Source organism: Puma concolor, chromosome A2, assembly GCF_028749965.1.
Source record: "Puma concolor isolate L17-30 chromosome A2, mPumCon1.1.hap2, whole genome shotgun sequence".
NCBI classification, from domain to species: domain Eukaryota; kingdom Metazoa; phylum Chordata; class Mammalia; order Carnivora; family Felidae; genus Puma; species Puma concolor.
Window position 1 is genome coordinate 164605709 of NC_141668.1, and position 15151 is coordinate 164620859.

General features: G+C 57.4%; 1 protein-coding gene across 1 annotated transcript; it reads right to left on the bottom strand.

Annotated features, from left to right (window-relative positions):
- Positions 1-582: 582 nt before the first annotated feature.
- On the bottom strand, positions 583-13776 carry PIN1 (peptidylprolyl cis/trans isomerase, NIMA-interacting 1). Its single transcript, XM_025916119.2, has 4 exons — positions 13633-13776; positions 11380-11592; positions 2097-2207; positions 583-1205 (listed from the first exon to the last, which is right to left on the bottom strand). Exons 1-4 carry the CDS (start codon positions 13688-13690, stop codon positions 1096-1098), a joined length of 492 nt encoding a protein of 163 aa, XP_025771904.1. The 5' UTR covers positions 13691-13776; the 3' UTR covers positions 583-1095.
- Between the last annotated feature and the right edge of the window lie 1375 nt (positions 13777-15151).

Here is a 15151-nt window from a genome sequence, read left to right on the forward strand (position 1 = left end):
TCCAGTCCAGGGACGCCCTCCTCCAGAGGGCCGGGCGGGATGCCCGCTCTCAGAGGTGCCTGGCAGTGGCCCTTCTCCCTTCCCGCCGGTTCCGTGTTGCTAAGGTAACAACATCTGAGGAGGAGGCAGGACCCAGGAACAACCTGCCAGAAGCATTTGTGGTAACAGGGAAGCAGGCATCAGGGTGCTGGATGTAATCTGTTCTATTTAGGAGCGGCCTGTGGAGGGTATGGGGGTGTGTGTGTGTGTGGAGGGCACCCGGCGCAGTGGGGGCGGGAGGCTTCAGTCTGGCTCTCCAAGGATCCCCTGCAGATCCCCAGCTCCACCTGGGTCTGCCGCATGCAGAGATGCGGGGCCAGTGCACTGCTCTTGCCTTCTAGAACATTCTTGAACACCCGAGTTCGAGGACCACTGGCGCTGACTGGTGTCTTCCCTGCTAGGAGCCCCCGGGGCCCGGGATGAAGAGGAGCTTCTCAGGGAGGAAATGCAGCTTGGACACTAGGGACGGCGGAACAGGACTGCCACTCCGACAGCTGCCCCCTCGCCTCAGCGGGGACGGAACGAGACACAGGACAGCAGAGCAGTGGTTCCAAGTTTAATGGAGGGCAAGGGGGGTGCTGCACTGATGCTCAGCGAGGCCCCAAGGCGGCTGGGCGGCCCGGGCCCCAAGTGGAGCATGTGCTTTTTGCAATTGAATAGAGGAACATAGCATAACCAGAAACAACCGGGGGCCTCCTGCCCCCATCCTGGACTTGGGTCGGGGGACGCAGGGGGCAGCTCAGCTGACTAGGCCTTCTCTTTGGGACGGGTCACCCCCACCCCTTCTGTCTGGGAGCCTCCCCACGCAGCCGCCCTTCTGAAGTCAATTCCTAAAGGGGAGAGGAGTCTGGCAGGGACAGCCCCAACTGGGGGCAGAGAGGGAGCCCCCAGTGGTGAAGAGCTCCCCCACCCCTGGCCATTTTGGGAACAATAAATACTGTGACATTAGCAGGGAGGGGCACCTGGTGGCCAGCAGGGAGCAGCAGGGTCCGTGGGCCCAGCCACCCGTCTAGCCCCGCCCTACCCTGCAGGCCGGGCCTGGGCCACCCACACCCCTCACTCTGTGCGCAGGATGATGTGGATGCCGGAATCCGTGAACACGGGCCCGCTCATCTCCCCCGTCCGCAGTGCAAAGGAGGCGTCTTCAAATGGCTTCTGCATCTGACCTGGGGAAGCGTGAGGGATGGGGCGTGGGGGTCAAGACATGGCCGCGGGCCACGACCGGGCAGGGCGGGCAGATGGGGCTCCCACCTGCGCCGAGCCTCCTGCTCATCCATCACGCGGTTTACGGCCCTGTCACTGTGGGGCGGCAGGGCCATTAAGAAGCCCCAGGAAGCCTGAGGACAGCATGAAGGATGGCAGGCAGAGGTGCTGCTGTGCACTTAGAGACCCATTTCAGTGATGAACTCACCTCCCTGGGCCCCCCGATCCCAGCCCCCGCCACATCATCTGTCCTGCCTGCCTCGGCTCACAGCCCCTTGCCGACACCGCCCCCCCTCCCGCCTCACCCCATCTCTGGCCGGGCCCTGATGCTCTGCAGACCCCAGTATGGAGGGGGAGAGGAGGAACAGGAGGGGGTGGTGGCTGATCTCTCCTCTGTTCCTCCCATTGCACTGCCTGAGCCAGACAGGCCTAAAGCCAGGGCTGCTACCCTCCCCTCACCCTCCTCCCTTCTCTCCTGCTGTCCCCACTCCTGAAGGTGGTGTTGGGAGGGGCATTCTAGGGGACAGGCCCTGGGGCGCTCAGGGGACTCAGCCTTATACCCCCAACAGGAGGAGAGTACCTACCTTACTGGGTCCCTGATGGGGACAACTGCACAGAGACACGCAGACCGACCCCCCCACCCCAGGACTGAAGGACACCAGGCAGGAGGCTCTGTGGCCCAGCCACCCCCAAGCAGGGCAACCACTGAAGCTTGAGGGATTGTGCTGCCACCTGGTGGAGCCTCAAGGCTTCTGCAGCAGGGACCGCCCCACCCAACCTCTACCTGGCTAGGGGACCCCCACTGATGGGACAGAAGCCCCCCCAGAGCTCGGCAGTGCCCATTCCTTGCGCACCTCTGCTGAAGGCACCCAGGTCTCCCCTGGCCTTGGCCGAGCTGCAGTCGCTGAACTGTGAGGCCAGAGATTCAAAGTCTTCCTCTCCTGACTTGATCTTCTGGATGTAGCCTGTAGACGTACACGAAACGGGGACACACAGGGAGACGGCGCGTCAAAGGCAGGCTGGGACGAGGTGGAGGGCTCCAGAGGGAGGGCGGCATGCAACCCCTGCCCTACCTTGCACACACGCACATGTGAACACTGGCCTCACACACATCCACGAACGCCTGCCCACCCCCGACGTGTGTGCAGTCACACTGTCCAAGAAACGGTGCCTTCCACATGTGTGCACACCCTGGCCCCGCAGTGGCCTCGACAGCCATGCTGGGCTCACCCCCATTCTTCCACCCCCGCTGTCACTTCCACCGCCTCCCCCCACAAACGGGACATGAACACAGCATGACCTCTTCCTACCCTGCACACATACATCGGGGAGGACAGCAGAAGGCTGGGCTGACATTGAAGAGAGATGCTGGGACCCAGGCTCCCCCTCCCACCCAGCCCAAGGTCCCCCGGGGGCAGTGATGGGGAAACTTTCTAGAGACTTTTAGGAGAAAGGGAGGAGCCCGGGGGACCAGGCCAGCTCTGCCACAGGAGCCGGCTAACTCCTCAGCCCCTGGGCCTCAGTTGTCCAATGTATAGAAAGCGGGATGAAGGTCCAGGCTGCTCACTGGCGCATTGTGAAGAGACCACAAGGCAGCTTAGGTGAGACACGTGTTGTTCACGTCGACTATGGCCCCAGAGGTGGCTGACACAGTTCCCCCAGCTGCCCCTAAAGGGTGTGTTGGTACCAGGCATTGGATTCACCCTCTATGGGGTGCGAACTGTCCCCACTGGGCGCCGATTCTCCCTGCGGGGAGAGGGAGGCCGAGGGCAGCACAGCGCACCTGGGTAACTCACGTGTGGGGCGCAGAGCGCGCGGAAGGACTGTGTGTGCACCGTGGGGAGGAGCCCCCAGTCGCTCTGGAGTCCAGGCAGGAGCTCCTGCAGCCAGAAGCCATCCCTTCCTCCCCTAAATGCCTCCCTCCTGCTCCAACCAGCTGGCCTGGCACATGAGTGAGTGTTCCTGCTAGTCTGGTCCCTGTATCACCATCACCCCCCACCCCACCGAGGGTGCAGCCACTGGGCGGGGCCCCCAGGACATCCAGCCCCAGACCACCAGAATGGCTCTTCACCTTGAGCTGCTCCCACGTGGCTTCCCTGACAGCTACTCTCCTGGGGACATTCCACACACCCACCCAGCCCACACCGCAGGTGAGGATCACCCTGTCCTACCTGCCAGTGCGTTTCTGAACACCACCGTGACACTCCCTCCACTGATCCTGTCTGAGCGCCAGACACACTGCTGATTAATCTCTCTCTCGTGCACTGAAGCCCAGAGACCCAGGCAGGGCCATCTGCCTGACGCTGAGCTAGCGCAGACTTTGCGAGGACCACGACCAAAACACACAGCCATGACCACACACGTATCATTCCATCTTGCTGCACGTCAAGGCAGCAACCGATGTCCTGGAACCTGATCTGCCTGGCTGCTTCCACGGCTGTCCCCACCACCCTGCCTGTCCCGTGTTCCTGTCACTCTTGTCATGTCCTGACCATCCCTTTGCCTCTGAACCATTAGCCACTTTCCAGCAGGCCACAGCAACACACAGCACGGTGCCCGGCACGGAGACCTTGACAAATGTCACTTGCTGTCACAATTCTCCCTTCTGTGAGGGCTGTGCATCCCAGTGAGAACGCTACCCCTATTTCTGTCCAATCTGCCCATCCCTGGTCTCCCTTGCCCGCACGTCTCAGTCTGGTCCGGCCGTCAGTGTGGTACGCTGCCTGGTCAGAAAGGCTCGCCGATGTCACACAAGCCCCACCCCCTGTAGGCTGTGGTGGCCTCTGCCTGTACCGCCCTGGTGTGGTCGAACACGTCCCCGGGGCGGCTAGGGGGCCCCCCTGTGCCAGCTGCGTCCATCCGTGATCCAAGCTGAACCGGACATCACGAACACAGGCCTCCTTCTCCATTCCCTGGACTTCTGCTTATCGTTCCTTGCCTCACCTGGGCAGCCTCAAGATTCTGCCTCCTTTCCTTTCTGTGTGGACCCCAATACGCTGGCCGGAGAATCCTGAGCGCAGTGCTCCCCGCTGTACCTGCCTGCCTCCGGGAAGCATAACTGTCCGCACAGGCCCCGCACCTGCAGGGCCAGGCCCAGCCCCCCAGCCCAGGGCAAGCCCCTCCTTGCCACATCCTCCAGCAGCTGGGGCCGTGAGTCAGCAGGGATCCCTGAGACTAGACGGCCTGGCCAAGGTACACATACACTGAAAGCAGCCTAAAAATCTAATAAAAGCCAAACTTTTACCTGCCACCATTCACAGCACCCAAATCTTTCCCTGGCCAGCCAACTCTCAGAAAACATTCTGCTTGGACAGGAGCCTTAAGTGACTTAAAAACAAAACAAAACAGGGGCGCCTGGGTGGCGCAGTCGGTTAAGCGTCTGACTTCAGCCAGGTCACGATCTCACGGTCCGTGAGTTCGAGCCCCGCGTCAGGCTCTGGGCTGATGGCTCAGAGCCTGGAGCCTGTTTCCCATTCTGTGTCTCCCTCTCTCTCTGCCCCTCCCCCGTTCATGCTCTGTCTCTCTCTGTCCCAAAAATAAATAAACGTTGAAAAAAAAAAAAAAAAAAAAAAAAAAACAAAACAGGGGCGCCTGGGTGGCGCAGTCGGTTAAGCGTCCGACTTCAGCCAGGTCACGATCTCGCGCTCCGTGAGTTTGAGCCCCGCGTCAGGCTCTGGGCTGATGGCTCAGAGCCTGGAGCCTGTTTCCGATTCTGTGTCTCCCTCTCTCTGCCCCTCCCCCGTTCATGCTCTGTCTCTCTCTGTCCCAAAAATAATAAACGTTGAAAAAAAAATTTAAAAAAAACAAAACAAAACAAAACAAAACAAAACAAAACAGGGGCGCCTGGGAGGCTCTGTCAGTTAAGTGTCCGACTTCAGCTCAGGTCATGATCTCACGGTCCGTGAGTTCGAGCCCCGCGTCGGGCTCTGTGCTGACAGCTCGGAGCCTGGTGCCTGCTTCGGATTCTGTGTCTCCCTCTCTGTCTCTGCTCCTCCCCTGCTCGTGCTCTGTCTTTCACAATAAGTAAATGTTAAACAAAAAAATCAAAACCAAAACACTCCTTTCCAATCTCCCCTTTCTTTTTTTTTTTTTTTTTTTTTTTAATTTTTTTTTTCAACGTTTATTTATTTTTGGGACAGAGAGAGACAGAGCATGAACGGGGGAGGGGCAGAGAGAGAGGGAGACACAGAATCGGAAACAGGCTCCAGGCTCTGAGCCGTCAGCCCAGAGCCCGACGCGGGGCTCGAACTCACGGAGCGCGAGATCGTGACCTGGCTGAAGTCGGACGCTTAACCGACTGCGCCACCCAGGCGCCCCTCCAATCTCCCCTTTCTAGAAGTTGACCTTCAGGAGTCTGGCCCACAAGCCAAGATGCGAGGGAACCCTCAGAACCCTGTGCATCCCCTCAGCTCAGTATTACCCCATCCCCCATGACGCCCCTCCCAGTCCTGCCCTGCCCCAGCACCTCAAGGCCTTTGCTTAATGGTCTCCTCCTGTCTGCTGTCCTCTGACCTCACTGAGGAGCCTTTCCTAAGACCCCCACTGCATGAGGAAGCCTCCGTGCATTTACCAATGTCCTGTCTGTGGTCTGTCAGTCACCTCATACTGAGAGGGCAGGGCTGGGTTGGCCTTGCTCACTGCTGGGTTCCCAGTTCCCAGCTCTGTGCACAGAACAGGTGCTAATGCTGAAGAAATTCATGAATAAATGAGACAGAAACAGGCCACGGGGAAGGAGGGAGAGGGATCCCCCTCAGCTCTTCAGGCAGAAATGCTGGAACCTCATGTCTTTTTTTTGTGCATCTCAGATCCAAATGCTCAAGAGAGGGTGAAAAGGAAACCCTCCCCTGCCCACCTGGCAATGCCCTGGCCTAACCTGCCCACATCAACACCCCTCACCAAGACAGCACCCATCCAAAGGGGCTCCAGTTGAGAGCGAGGCAGACCCAGGGGCAGCCTCTCAAGGACCTTCCAGTCTGGAGTGGGGAACTTCCACCTGCTTCAGGATGGGCAGATCAGGAGCCCCGGAAACTGTGTGCACGACAGCAGGGCACCTGTCGCTGCTGACAGATCACGGGCTGGCCGGCTCAGTGCGTCTCCGAGGCTAAGGAGGGTAAACAACTGTTGCATTCAGACCTCAGCTCTTCCCATCCTGAGCTCTATGACCCTCTGTGGGGGTGACTGCCTCTCGAAGCCTTACTTGCCTGGCCTGTAAAATGGGCTGATTATAGCAGCTCCCACCAGAAGGGCTACCAGGAGGGGTAGTTACTGCTGGAACAGTGGCTGGGGTGAAACAAGCCTGACAGTTACTACTTGTCAGTCCATATGTCAGGGACTGAATTGTGTCCCCCCAAATTCATATGTTGAAGCTTCAACCCCCAATGTGACTGTATCTGGAGATGGGCCTTCATGCAAGTAATTAAGGTTACATGAACTCACAGGGGAGGCCCCTGATCCCATAGGATTAGTATCCTTATAAGAAGAGACACCAGAGAGCTCCATCTCTCTCTCCACACGTGCACACACCAAGGAAAGGCCACATGAGCGTGCGGCGAGAAGGCAGTTGTCTCCAAGCCAGGAAGAGTCTTTGCCAGAAACTGGATTGGTCAGAACCTTCATCTCAGGGGTGCCTGGGCGGCTCAGTCAGTTGAGTGTCTGATTTCAGCTCAGGTCATGATCTCACAGTTTGTGGGTTCAAGCCCCGCATTGGGCTCTGTGCTGACAGCTTAGAGCCCGGAGCCTGCTTCAAATTCTGTGTCTCCCTCTCTCTCTGCTAATGCTCTTTCTCAAAAATAAACAAACATTGGGGCACCTGGGTGGCTCAGTCAGTTGGGTGTCCGACTTCGGCTCAGGTCATGATCTCGCAGTCCGTGAGTTTGAGCCCCGCGTTGGGCTCTGTGCTGACAGCTCAGAGCCTGGAGCCTGTTTTGGATTCTGTGTCTCCCTCTCTCTCTGACCTTCCCCCGTTCATGCTCTGTCTCTGTCTCAAAAATGAATAAATGTTAAAAAAAAATTTAATTAAAAAAAATAAACAAACATTAAAAAAAAAAAGAAAAAGAAAGAACCTTCGTCCCAGACTTCCAGCCCCAGAACTATGGCAAATAAATACCTAGTCTGTGGTATTCTGTTACAACACCCCGAGCTAATACACTATAATCATTTAGGTGAAAGTGAGTGAATAATGGGGTGGCCTCTGACTCTAAAAAGGTTCAGGGACAAACTAGGGAAGGGGCCTGGACAGAGAAAAAGGTGACAGGATTAGGTCTGCTGTCCCAAAAGACCCAAGATCCAGAAGGAGGAGCCCAGAGAGGCCAGAGACCCAGCCTGAAGCCAGCACCCACCCCACACCTAACTAATCCATTACCCAGTCCTCCTGATTCTGCCTTCTCAACTCTCCAGAATCTGCTCCCCTTACCCCTCCCTGGCCCGTGAGGTCACACTGCTCGGAGCTGCAGGGCCCCCAGGCCATCCATGCAGGTACATGCAGCCAGCCCCTGCTAATACTCCTGAGTCACTGACCTTGTGTGGGGACACTAGGTCAAAGGTGCTCACTGACCCTCAGACCCCGGGTGTGAGTATGTTTGAGGGGACTGCTGCTCACACCGGGGCCTCCCTGGGACCCTCAGGGACGGGGAGCAGGTGGAGAGGGCTTCTCCACAGCCCGGCCTCCTTACACAAGGACACTGGCAATGACAGGCAGCTGGTCCTCAGATCCCTGACAGGGCCTGGCCGTAGCCCAGCAGCTGCAGTGGAGCCGACACTGGGAAAAGGTGCCTCAGCAGAAAATGCGGACACTGGTTTTACTGCGGGCAGCCCGTCCCCTCGGGGCAGTGGGGGAGCGCCGGATCTAAATGGGTACTGATGAGAGTCAACCCCAAATCCTGATCTCCTGATCACCTGGACCGAGCCCAGGACGCAGGGAACATCCACCTTCACGAAGAGAAAACCGGGCCCCGACACCCCAAGCTTGCTGGCACGGCACACCCGAGCGTCTGGTTACGAAGCGCACCGCGGCCTGGGCCAATCTCACTGCGCTCTCCTAACGACCCCCCGGGAGCCTGTCCCAGCCCCGCTCCAAGACGCCGAGTCAGCAGGCCAGGGTCACCGGAGGGTCTGCACGCTGAGCGCACCAGGCTCCCAAGCCCCTGCCCAGACCTCTGCGCCCAGCCACGCGTGCCCGAGTGATGGGGGTCGTGTGGGGACAGCAAGTGCCAGGCACTGAGCCCAGTGCTCTGCTGGGTAGTCAGCTGCCGGCCCCTGGATCTCAGGCCATCCTGTTTCCATTCTACAGATGATGCAGCTGAGGCTCAGAGAATAAAGACACTTGCTCAAGGCCTCACAACTGGCACCAGGCTCCATCTCCGTGTGACTCTGGGACGGGCCACACTGCTTCTGACCTTACCCTACTCCCACCCAACTAATCCGTTACCCAGTCCTCCTGATTCTGCCTTCTCAACTCTCCAGAATCTGCTCCCCTCACCGCTCCCTGGCCCAGCAGGTCACACTGCTTGGAGCTGCAGGGCCCCCAGGCCATCCGCGCAGGTATGTGCAGCCAGCCCCTGCTAACACCCCCAAGTCTGCGCCAACTTAAGGTTAGGCCCCAGAGCCCGGCTACTTCCTGGGAGCACCTCCCAGTTACCCCTTCGCCAAGGCCTAAGCTGACCTCAGCACCCCCCCCCGCCCCCGCTCCCACCACAGTATCAGCCCACCAGGCACACACTCGTCCCTCCTGGAGATGGGGAGGCACCCTCACCTGCCCCTCCCAGGCAGTCCCCAGGGTGTGACAGCCTTCCTTCCAAGCTGCGCTCAGATCTCCCCGTGCCCACCTGCCTCAGCCTCCTGCCATCTCTCACCAGGATCATCCCAAGGGTCTCCTTCTCTGGCCTGGGTGCTCTGCTGAACCTGGACCCTCTCGCAGTTGCCCCCAACAGCTCTTCCTCGGGCTCCTCAGATTTCAGGAGTCCCTTTCCGGAGTGCGCCCCTACCCGAGTCCCCTCCGCCAGTGGTGGCACCTCCTGTCACTCGATCTCCAAATGCCTATTACCTCTTGCCCACTCTCGTGGCTCCAAAAGCCTCAGGACAGGGACCATTTGAGCTGGGAGGACTCGAGAAGTCCCCTCGTGATTCTCTGGGCTTTCCCCACCTACTTCCTCTGCTTCCCCTGAGGTGGGCAGACCCCCGCTCGTCGCTCACTGCTAGACCCAACCAGCTGGGCTCTGGGCACCCCCGGCCTCCCCGGCCCTTCACCCTCCAGCCACACAGCTCTCTCCTGAAAGCAAAGCGTCACAGGCCCAGCCCCCAGGCACATGGAGCCGTGTGTTTCCTGCCGTCTCCAGAAAGGACCCAAACTCTTCAACTCATTCAGAGCCCTCCTCAACCTGGCTGGGACATGCCCTTGAAGGGTCTTTCCCCAGAGTCCTGGCTACAGCCTTGCCCTAGGCCTTTACTTCTGCCATTTCCTCTGCTAGGAATCCTTCTCGCTTCCCGCTGCTTCCTGAAACAATGCTGTGAGCAGGGACTCTAGGCCAGGCTGTGTGTTGAACGCTGGGAATATGGTGGGAAGAAAGCCAGTCCCTGCCTTCACGGAGCTCAGTCCTGATTCTGTGCATGAACTCTGCTCCTCTCTATAATGCTGAGGTAGGAGGCTCACAGGGGCCATGCATGGATCGTGCTAGACACCGTGGGGGGGGGGGGGGGTGCGTGGGTTTGGGTAAGTAATATCCTATAGGCCAAATACTGGGATGGGATAGTAAAACAGCCAATACTGACCAAGTGTGCACTTGGCCAGGCCTGGGCTAATAACAACCACCCTAATGACCGCCAGCAACTAGAGAACATTTCCTGGACACCAGGAACTGTTATTCAGGCTTTACTGCATTAGGTCAGAGTGCTCACAACTACCCTAGGAGATAGGTTCAATGGTCAAAATACTCACTTTACAAGTCAAAAGACAGGTTCAGAGATGTTAAGTAACTTTCTCAAAGTCACAGAGCCAGGGCTGGGGCAGAGCCAGATGGGAACCCGGGCTGTCTGGGTCTGGGTAAGGCACTGGTTATATGGGGTAAGAGCAGCCCAGGAGGGGTCTGGGGTCTGCGGTGGCAGAGCCTGGATGGATGATAAAACCACACGCGAGATCCAGACCGGCACCACCCAAAAGAACTTGCCATAAGGATAGAAATGTTTTCTATCTGCGCTAAGATGGCAGCCGCTGGCCACATGTGGCTACTGAACACCTGAAGTACAGCCAGTATGAGGAATAGTCTCTAATATTAGTTTTAATTAATTTAAGTGAAAACAGCCTTGTGTGGGGAGTGGCGGCCATACCCAGCAGCTCTACCTACACCAGGGTTTACAACTTATGGCCCCTAATGAGCTAAGTTCTGCTTTTGTAAATAAAGTTTTATTGGCACATACACAGCCGTTTGTTTACATATTATCTCAAGCTGCTATCAGTTACAAAGCAGAGCCGTATGCCTATAAAACCTAATTTATTACCTGACCTTTTAAGAGAAAGTCTGTCTGCTCACTACTGCTTAGACCATGGAGGAACCATGGAACAGAGACAGGAACAGCCTCTTCTCTCAGGGCAGAATTAATTAACCGAAGTCTGCTAGCAAGTTCTAAGCTGCTACCTTTCCAACCTCTCTCCTGACCCACCCACATATGTGCCCCAGAACCCTGATCGATGACATTACCAGCAACAATAACTCCCACTGTCCAAGGGCCCACCGTGCACCGAACACTCTCACCTCACTGAATCCTCACCATGGGCCTCAGAGGCAGGTGTGTGACGGTGCCCATTTTACAGAGGTGAAAACTGAGTCTCAAAGGAGGTTGCACAAGTCCCCCAAGGTCACAGAGCTTATGGGGCATGGCTACCATCTGAACCCGGGTCTGCCAGCCCCCAAGGCTGGGCCCTCCCTTCCTAACCTGGCTCACCCTCCCAATGCCAGAGAGAAAGAAAAAGGAGAGACAGATGGGTGGGCGAGGCTCAGGTCGGGTACAGGCACTTCTGTGTCAGCCAACGCTGACGGCTGAATTAGCTGGGGTGATTTCCACAAGGTCAGCTCTGGCCCCCAAGGAGCGGAGACCCCTCCACACACCCCCCCCCCCACACAACCCGTTTCCAGCCCTGCTCACCATTAATCAGCTCCAGGGCCTCCTCCTTGGTCCTGGTAATCTTCTCCTGCCGCCAGGACGAGGGCCGCCGTGACTGGCTGTGCTTGACGAGCAGGTGTGAGCATCGGACCCTGGTGGGCTCGCCCTGTCCATTTTTGCCGCCGCTGCTGCTGTTGCCACTCGGCCGCTCCCACTGGCTGGCATTAGTGATGTGATTAAAGTAGTACACCCTGCCTGGAGTGGGGGGGGGGGGGGGGAGGAATTCAGCTGGGACCTGCTCACAGGACGCCACCCTGAGGCCAAGATAAGGGACTGGCCGATGGGATGCCTTCATGCAGCAAATCCACTGTGTCCTACACCACGTGCCACTGGCCCCTCAGGGAGCTAACATTCTAGGTGGGGGCAGAGAGGCACCAGACAAGCAAATAAGACAACATCACAACTTTAGTTATTGGTAACTTCAAGGAGGAAAATAACCCAGGGTGACAGAAGAGAGGAAGCCAGGGGGACACGGAGCGGATCGGAGCACGTACTCGGCAGCCAGACTGCCTGTCCAAATCTGGCTCTGTCACTCGCTGGATGAACTCCCCTCCCCGGGCCTCCACGTTCTCAACGCATAAAATGGAGACACCGGTACCCGCCTGTCGGGCTGTTCGAAGGGAATGAGTTCGCATCTGTAACATGCTCAGGATAGTGGCCGGTACACCTGAAGAGTGTGATAGCTATAACCTCCATTTTAGAGACGACAAAAACGAGGCCTCCCTTTCCCCATCTTTGGTAACGCTTCCTGAGTATAAACTCTGCTCCAGGAACACCGGGTTGGAGGCAGGAATTACACCCAGGGTGTCAAACACAAAAGCTCTCTTCTTAATCCGTACTCGGTGCACAGTGCTGCACAACTAGGGACCAGCACGGCTGGGGGCCAGACATTACCCAGGGCCTGAGGAGCATGAAGGAGTGAAGGCTGCAAAGAAGAAGACTGAAGTAGGACCCAGTAGAGCCCAGGCACCATTCCGGGGGCTGACATTTTGCCTGGGCTGCGTGGACAACTTGCACCCTGCACCAGGAAGAGCTGAATGTCACCCCTGAGGAAGACCATCAGGGAGGGAGGGGGCAGGCAGAAAAGGCAAGAGAGGGGGCCCAGAACTGGGCCGAGCATCAGATTCATCACGAGGTTGCAGCCACAGAGCGGGGCTGGAGCAGGCTGGGTGAGAGCTGAGCCACTGACCGACTCTAAAACCTTGGCAACGGCCTCTATCCCCCCGAACCTTGGTTTTCTCATCTGAAAAGAGGGAGTGAAGTGAAAGAATAAGGACCTAACTTCATGGGGTTAATGTGGAGAATAGTGATGATACACGTGAAGCGGTCACCAGAGTGCCTGGCATTCAATTAACAGAAATAACTGTGACTGCAATTTTTATGGGTTATGGAGGCGGTGCAGTGAAATGCTGGGCCTGATCCTCAGGAGTTTGCGGTGACAAGGGCAGGGGGCTCTGCAGTCAGACTGACTGGGTTCTAATCTAGCCCCTGCCCCCCTGGAATGAATGACCTTGGGTGAGTTCCTTAAGTTTCCCGACCTCAGTTTCCTCACCTGCAAAATGGGGATAGTAACTACCTACCTCCTACAGTTGTGGTCATTCAGAGAGCGAGAGAGAGAACACACTTAAAACACCTGGCACAATGCTGGACGGTGAGATGAACGCGCCCTGTTATTGATATTATTATTGTGGATAAGCCTGAAATCGGGCTCCCAGCACAGGGACCATCCTGAGGCAGAACACCACCGAGAGGATATCGCAGACTCAGCATTAGGTGGGGATGGCAGGAATAGGCTGTGCACCCGAGGCCGAGCACCACCCTGGAGCCACGCCCTGAGCATGGGGTTGGGGTGTCCTTCCCCAGGAGTGTCCCCTGGGCCCAGCGGGGTGCACAGGCGTTCCCCGGGGACGTCAGGTGCATTAGGCCAAAAGGTGTCAGCCGGATGGGCAGGGCTAGGGCCATCACCCGGGGGACTGCTGCGGAATCACGGGCCCTTTACCCCCCCGGCAGCGCGCAGGGTCTCTCCGGGCCCGCCCCTTGCCTCAGTTTCCTCCGGCATCCCCGCTCCAGAGGTTCGCAGCCCCCACGGGGCGAGCCCGGGCCGTTACCCTAGGAAGACGCGGAGAAGCCAAGACCCCACGGGAATCGGGCGGCGGCGCTGCGCCCGAGGGGCGAGCTCGAGCCCTGCTTCCGCGGGCCCGCGCGGCCCCGCCCCAGCCCCGACCCCCGCGGCACCTGAGCTGCGGCTCATGCGCTTCTCCCAGCCGGGCGGCAGCTTCTCTTCGTCCGCCATCTTCCCTCCTGCCGCAGCGCCCGCTCCGCCTCCGCCGCACCGCCTATGCCGCCCGCGCCCACCCACCGCCGCCGCCGATTGGCTCGGAGCTCCTCGCATCGGGGCCTGGCGACGATGCTCATTGGGCACCCCAACAGTCCGGAGAGGTGTTCTGGCCTCCTATTGGGTAGCACCAAGACTGGGCGGATCCTCCCCTCATTTTACCTGGTCCCGCCCCCGTACGGCCTCACCCCGGTCCCGCCCCCTTCTTCACTCGGCCCCTAACTGGTAGAGAAGGGAAAGGAGCCCGTCCTTCTCAACGCCCTTTGGCGAGCTACAAAGAAGTCCCGACCCCATCTTTTGCATCCTTCGCCACAGGCCCCATCCGATTGGTCCCTGCGTCAGTATCCCGCCTTCCGAAACCGTTCCCGCAACCCCCATGCGGAAGTGCCTGGGTGGTTTGGGGGTGACGGCAGCCCACGAGGTATTTGAAAGAGTTGGTGCTGCCTTAGTTGTTGCCATAGCGACGTAGTCGCCTTGGTGATGAGCCGCGAAGAACCCAGAAGCCTAAATTTGGCTCCTCCATCCTCCCTCTACCCACCTGCTTTCTCCAGATGTCCAAAGCTATCTTCCCACCTCTCTCTCTCTCTTTTTTCTTTTGGGCAAGGCTAACCCTGTCCGATGCCACTGACCCAAACATCTTCTACTTCCTTTGGAACCTACTTTACTTAGGTCCTTGCCTCTCAGTCTGGCTCTTGCCTCTGTCCTGGGTGACTGGTGGGTGTTGGCATTACCACTTAGCTAGGGACACAGGAGGACCCGCCGATAGGAGGATGGTGAGCTCGGTTTGAATCCATTTAAAGTTGAGTGTGCACCTGTGGGACACTGAGGAGGTGCCTGAGGACGGGCTGGAGACAGATATGAGAGGCACAGACACCAACAGGGAAGAGTACGATGATAGTTCATCTGGAACTAGACCCATGTGACCATTAAAAAGAATGGGGCGCAGTGATATGAAATACAAGGAAATATGTCTACAAGGAATCTGAGACAGGATGTAGTAGGTTAAGAGCATTAAGGAGCTAGATTACTTTGGTTCAAAGCCCAGCCCTCCATTTGCTATGACCTTGAACAAATTACTTAACCTCTGTGCTTCAGCTTCTCCATATGCAAATGAGGATAAGAAATAATATTTATCAGGGGTGCCTGGGCGGTTCAGTCGGTTAAGCATCCAACTTGATTTTGGCTCAGGTCATGATCTCATGGCTCATGGAATTGAACCCCACGTCTGGCTCTACAATGAGCATGGAGTCTACCTAAAAATCTATCTCTCTCAAAAAAAGAGATGATTTTCAACTTAGTGCAGAGTTGCAAAAATAGTGTAGATTTTTCATATACTCTTTACCCAGCCATCTCTTATATTAACATCTTACATAATAATACAACAGAGGTAGGGCACCTGACTGGCTTAGTCGATGGAGC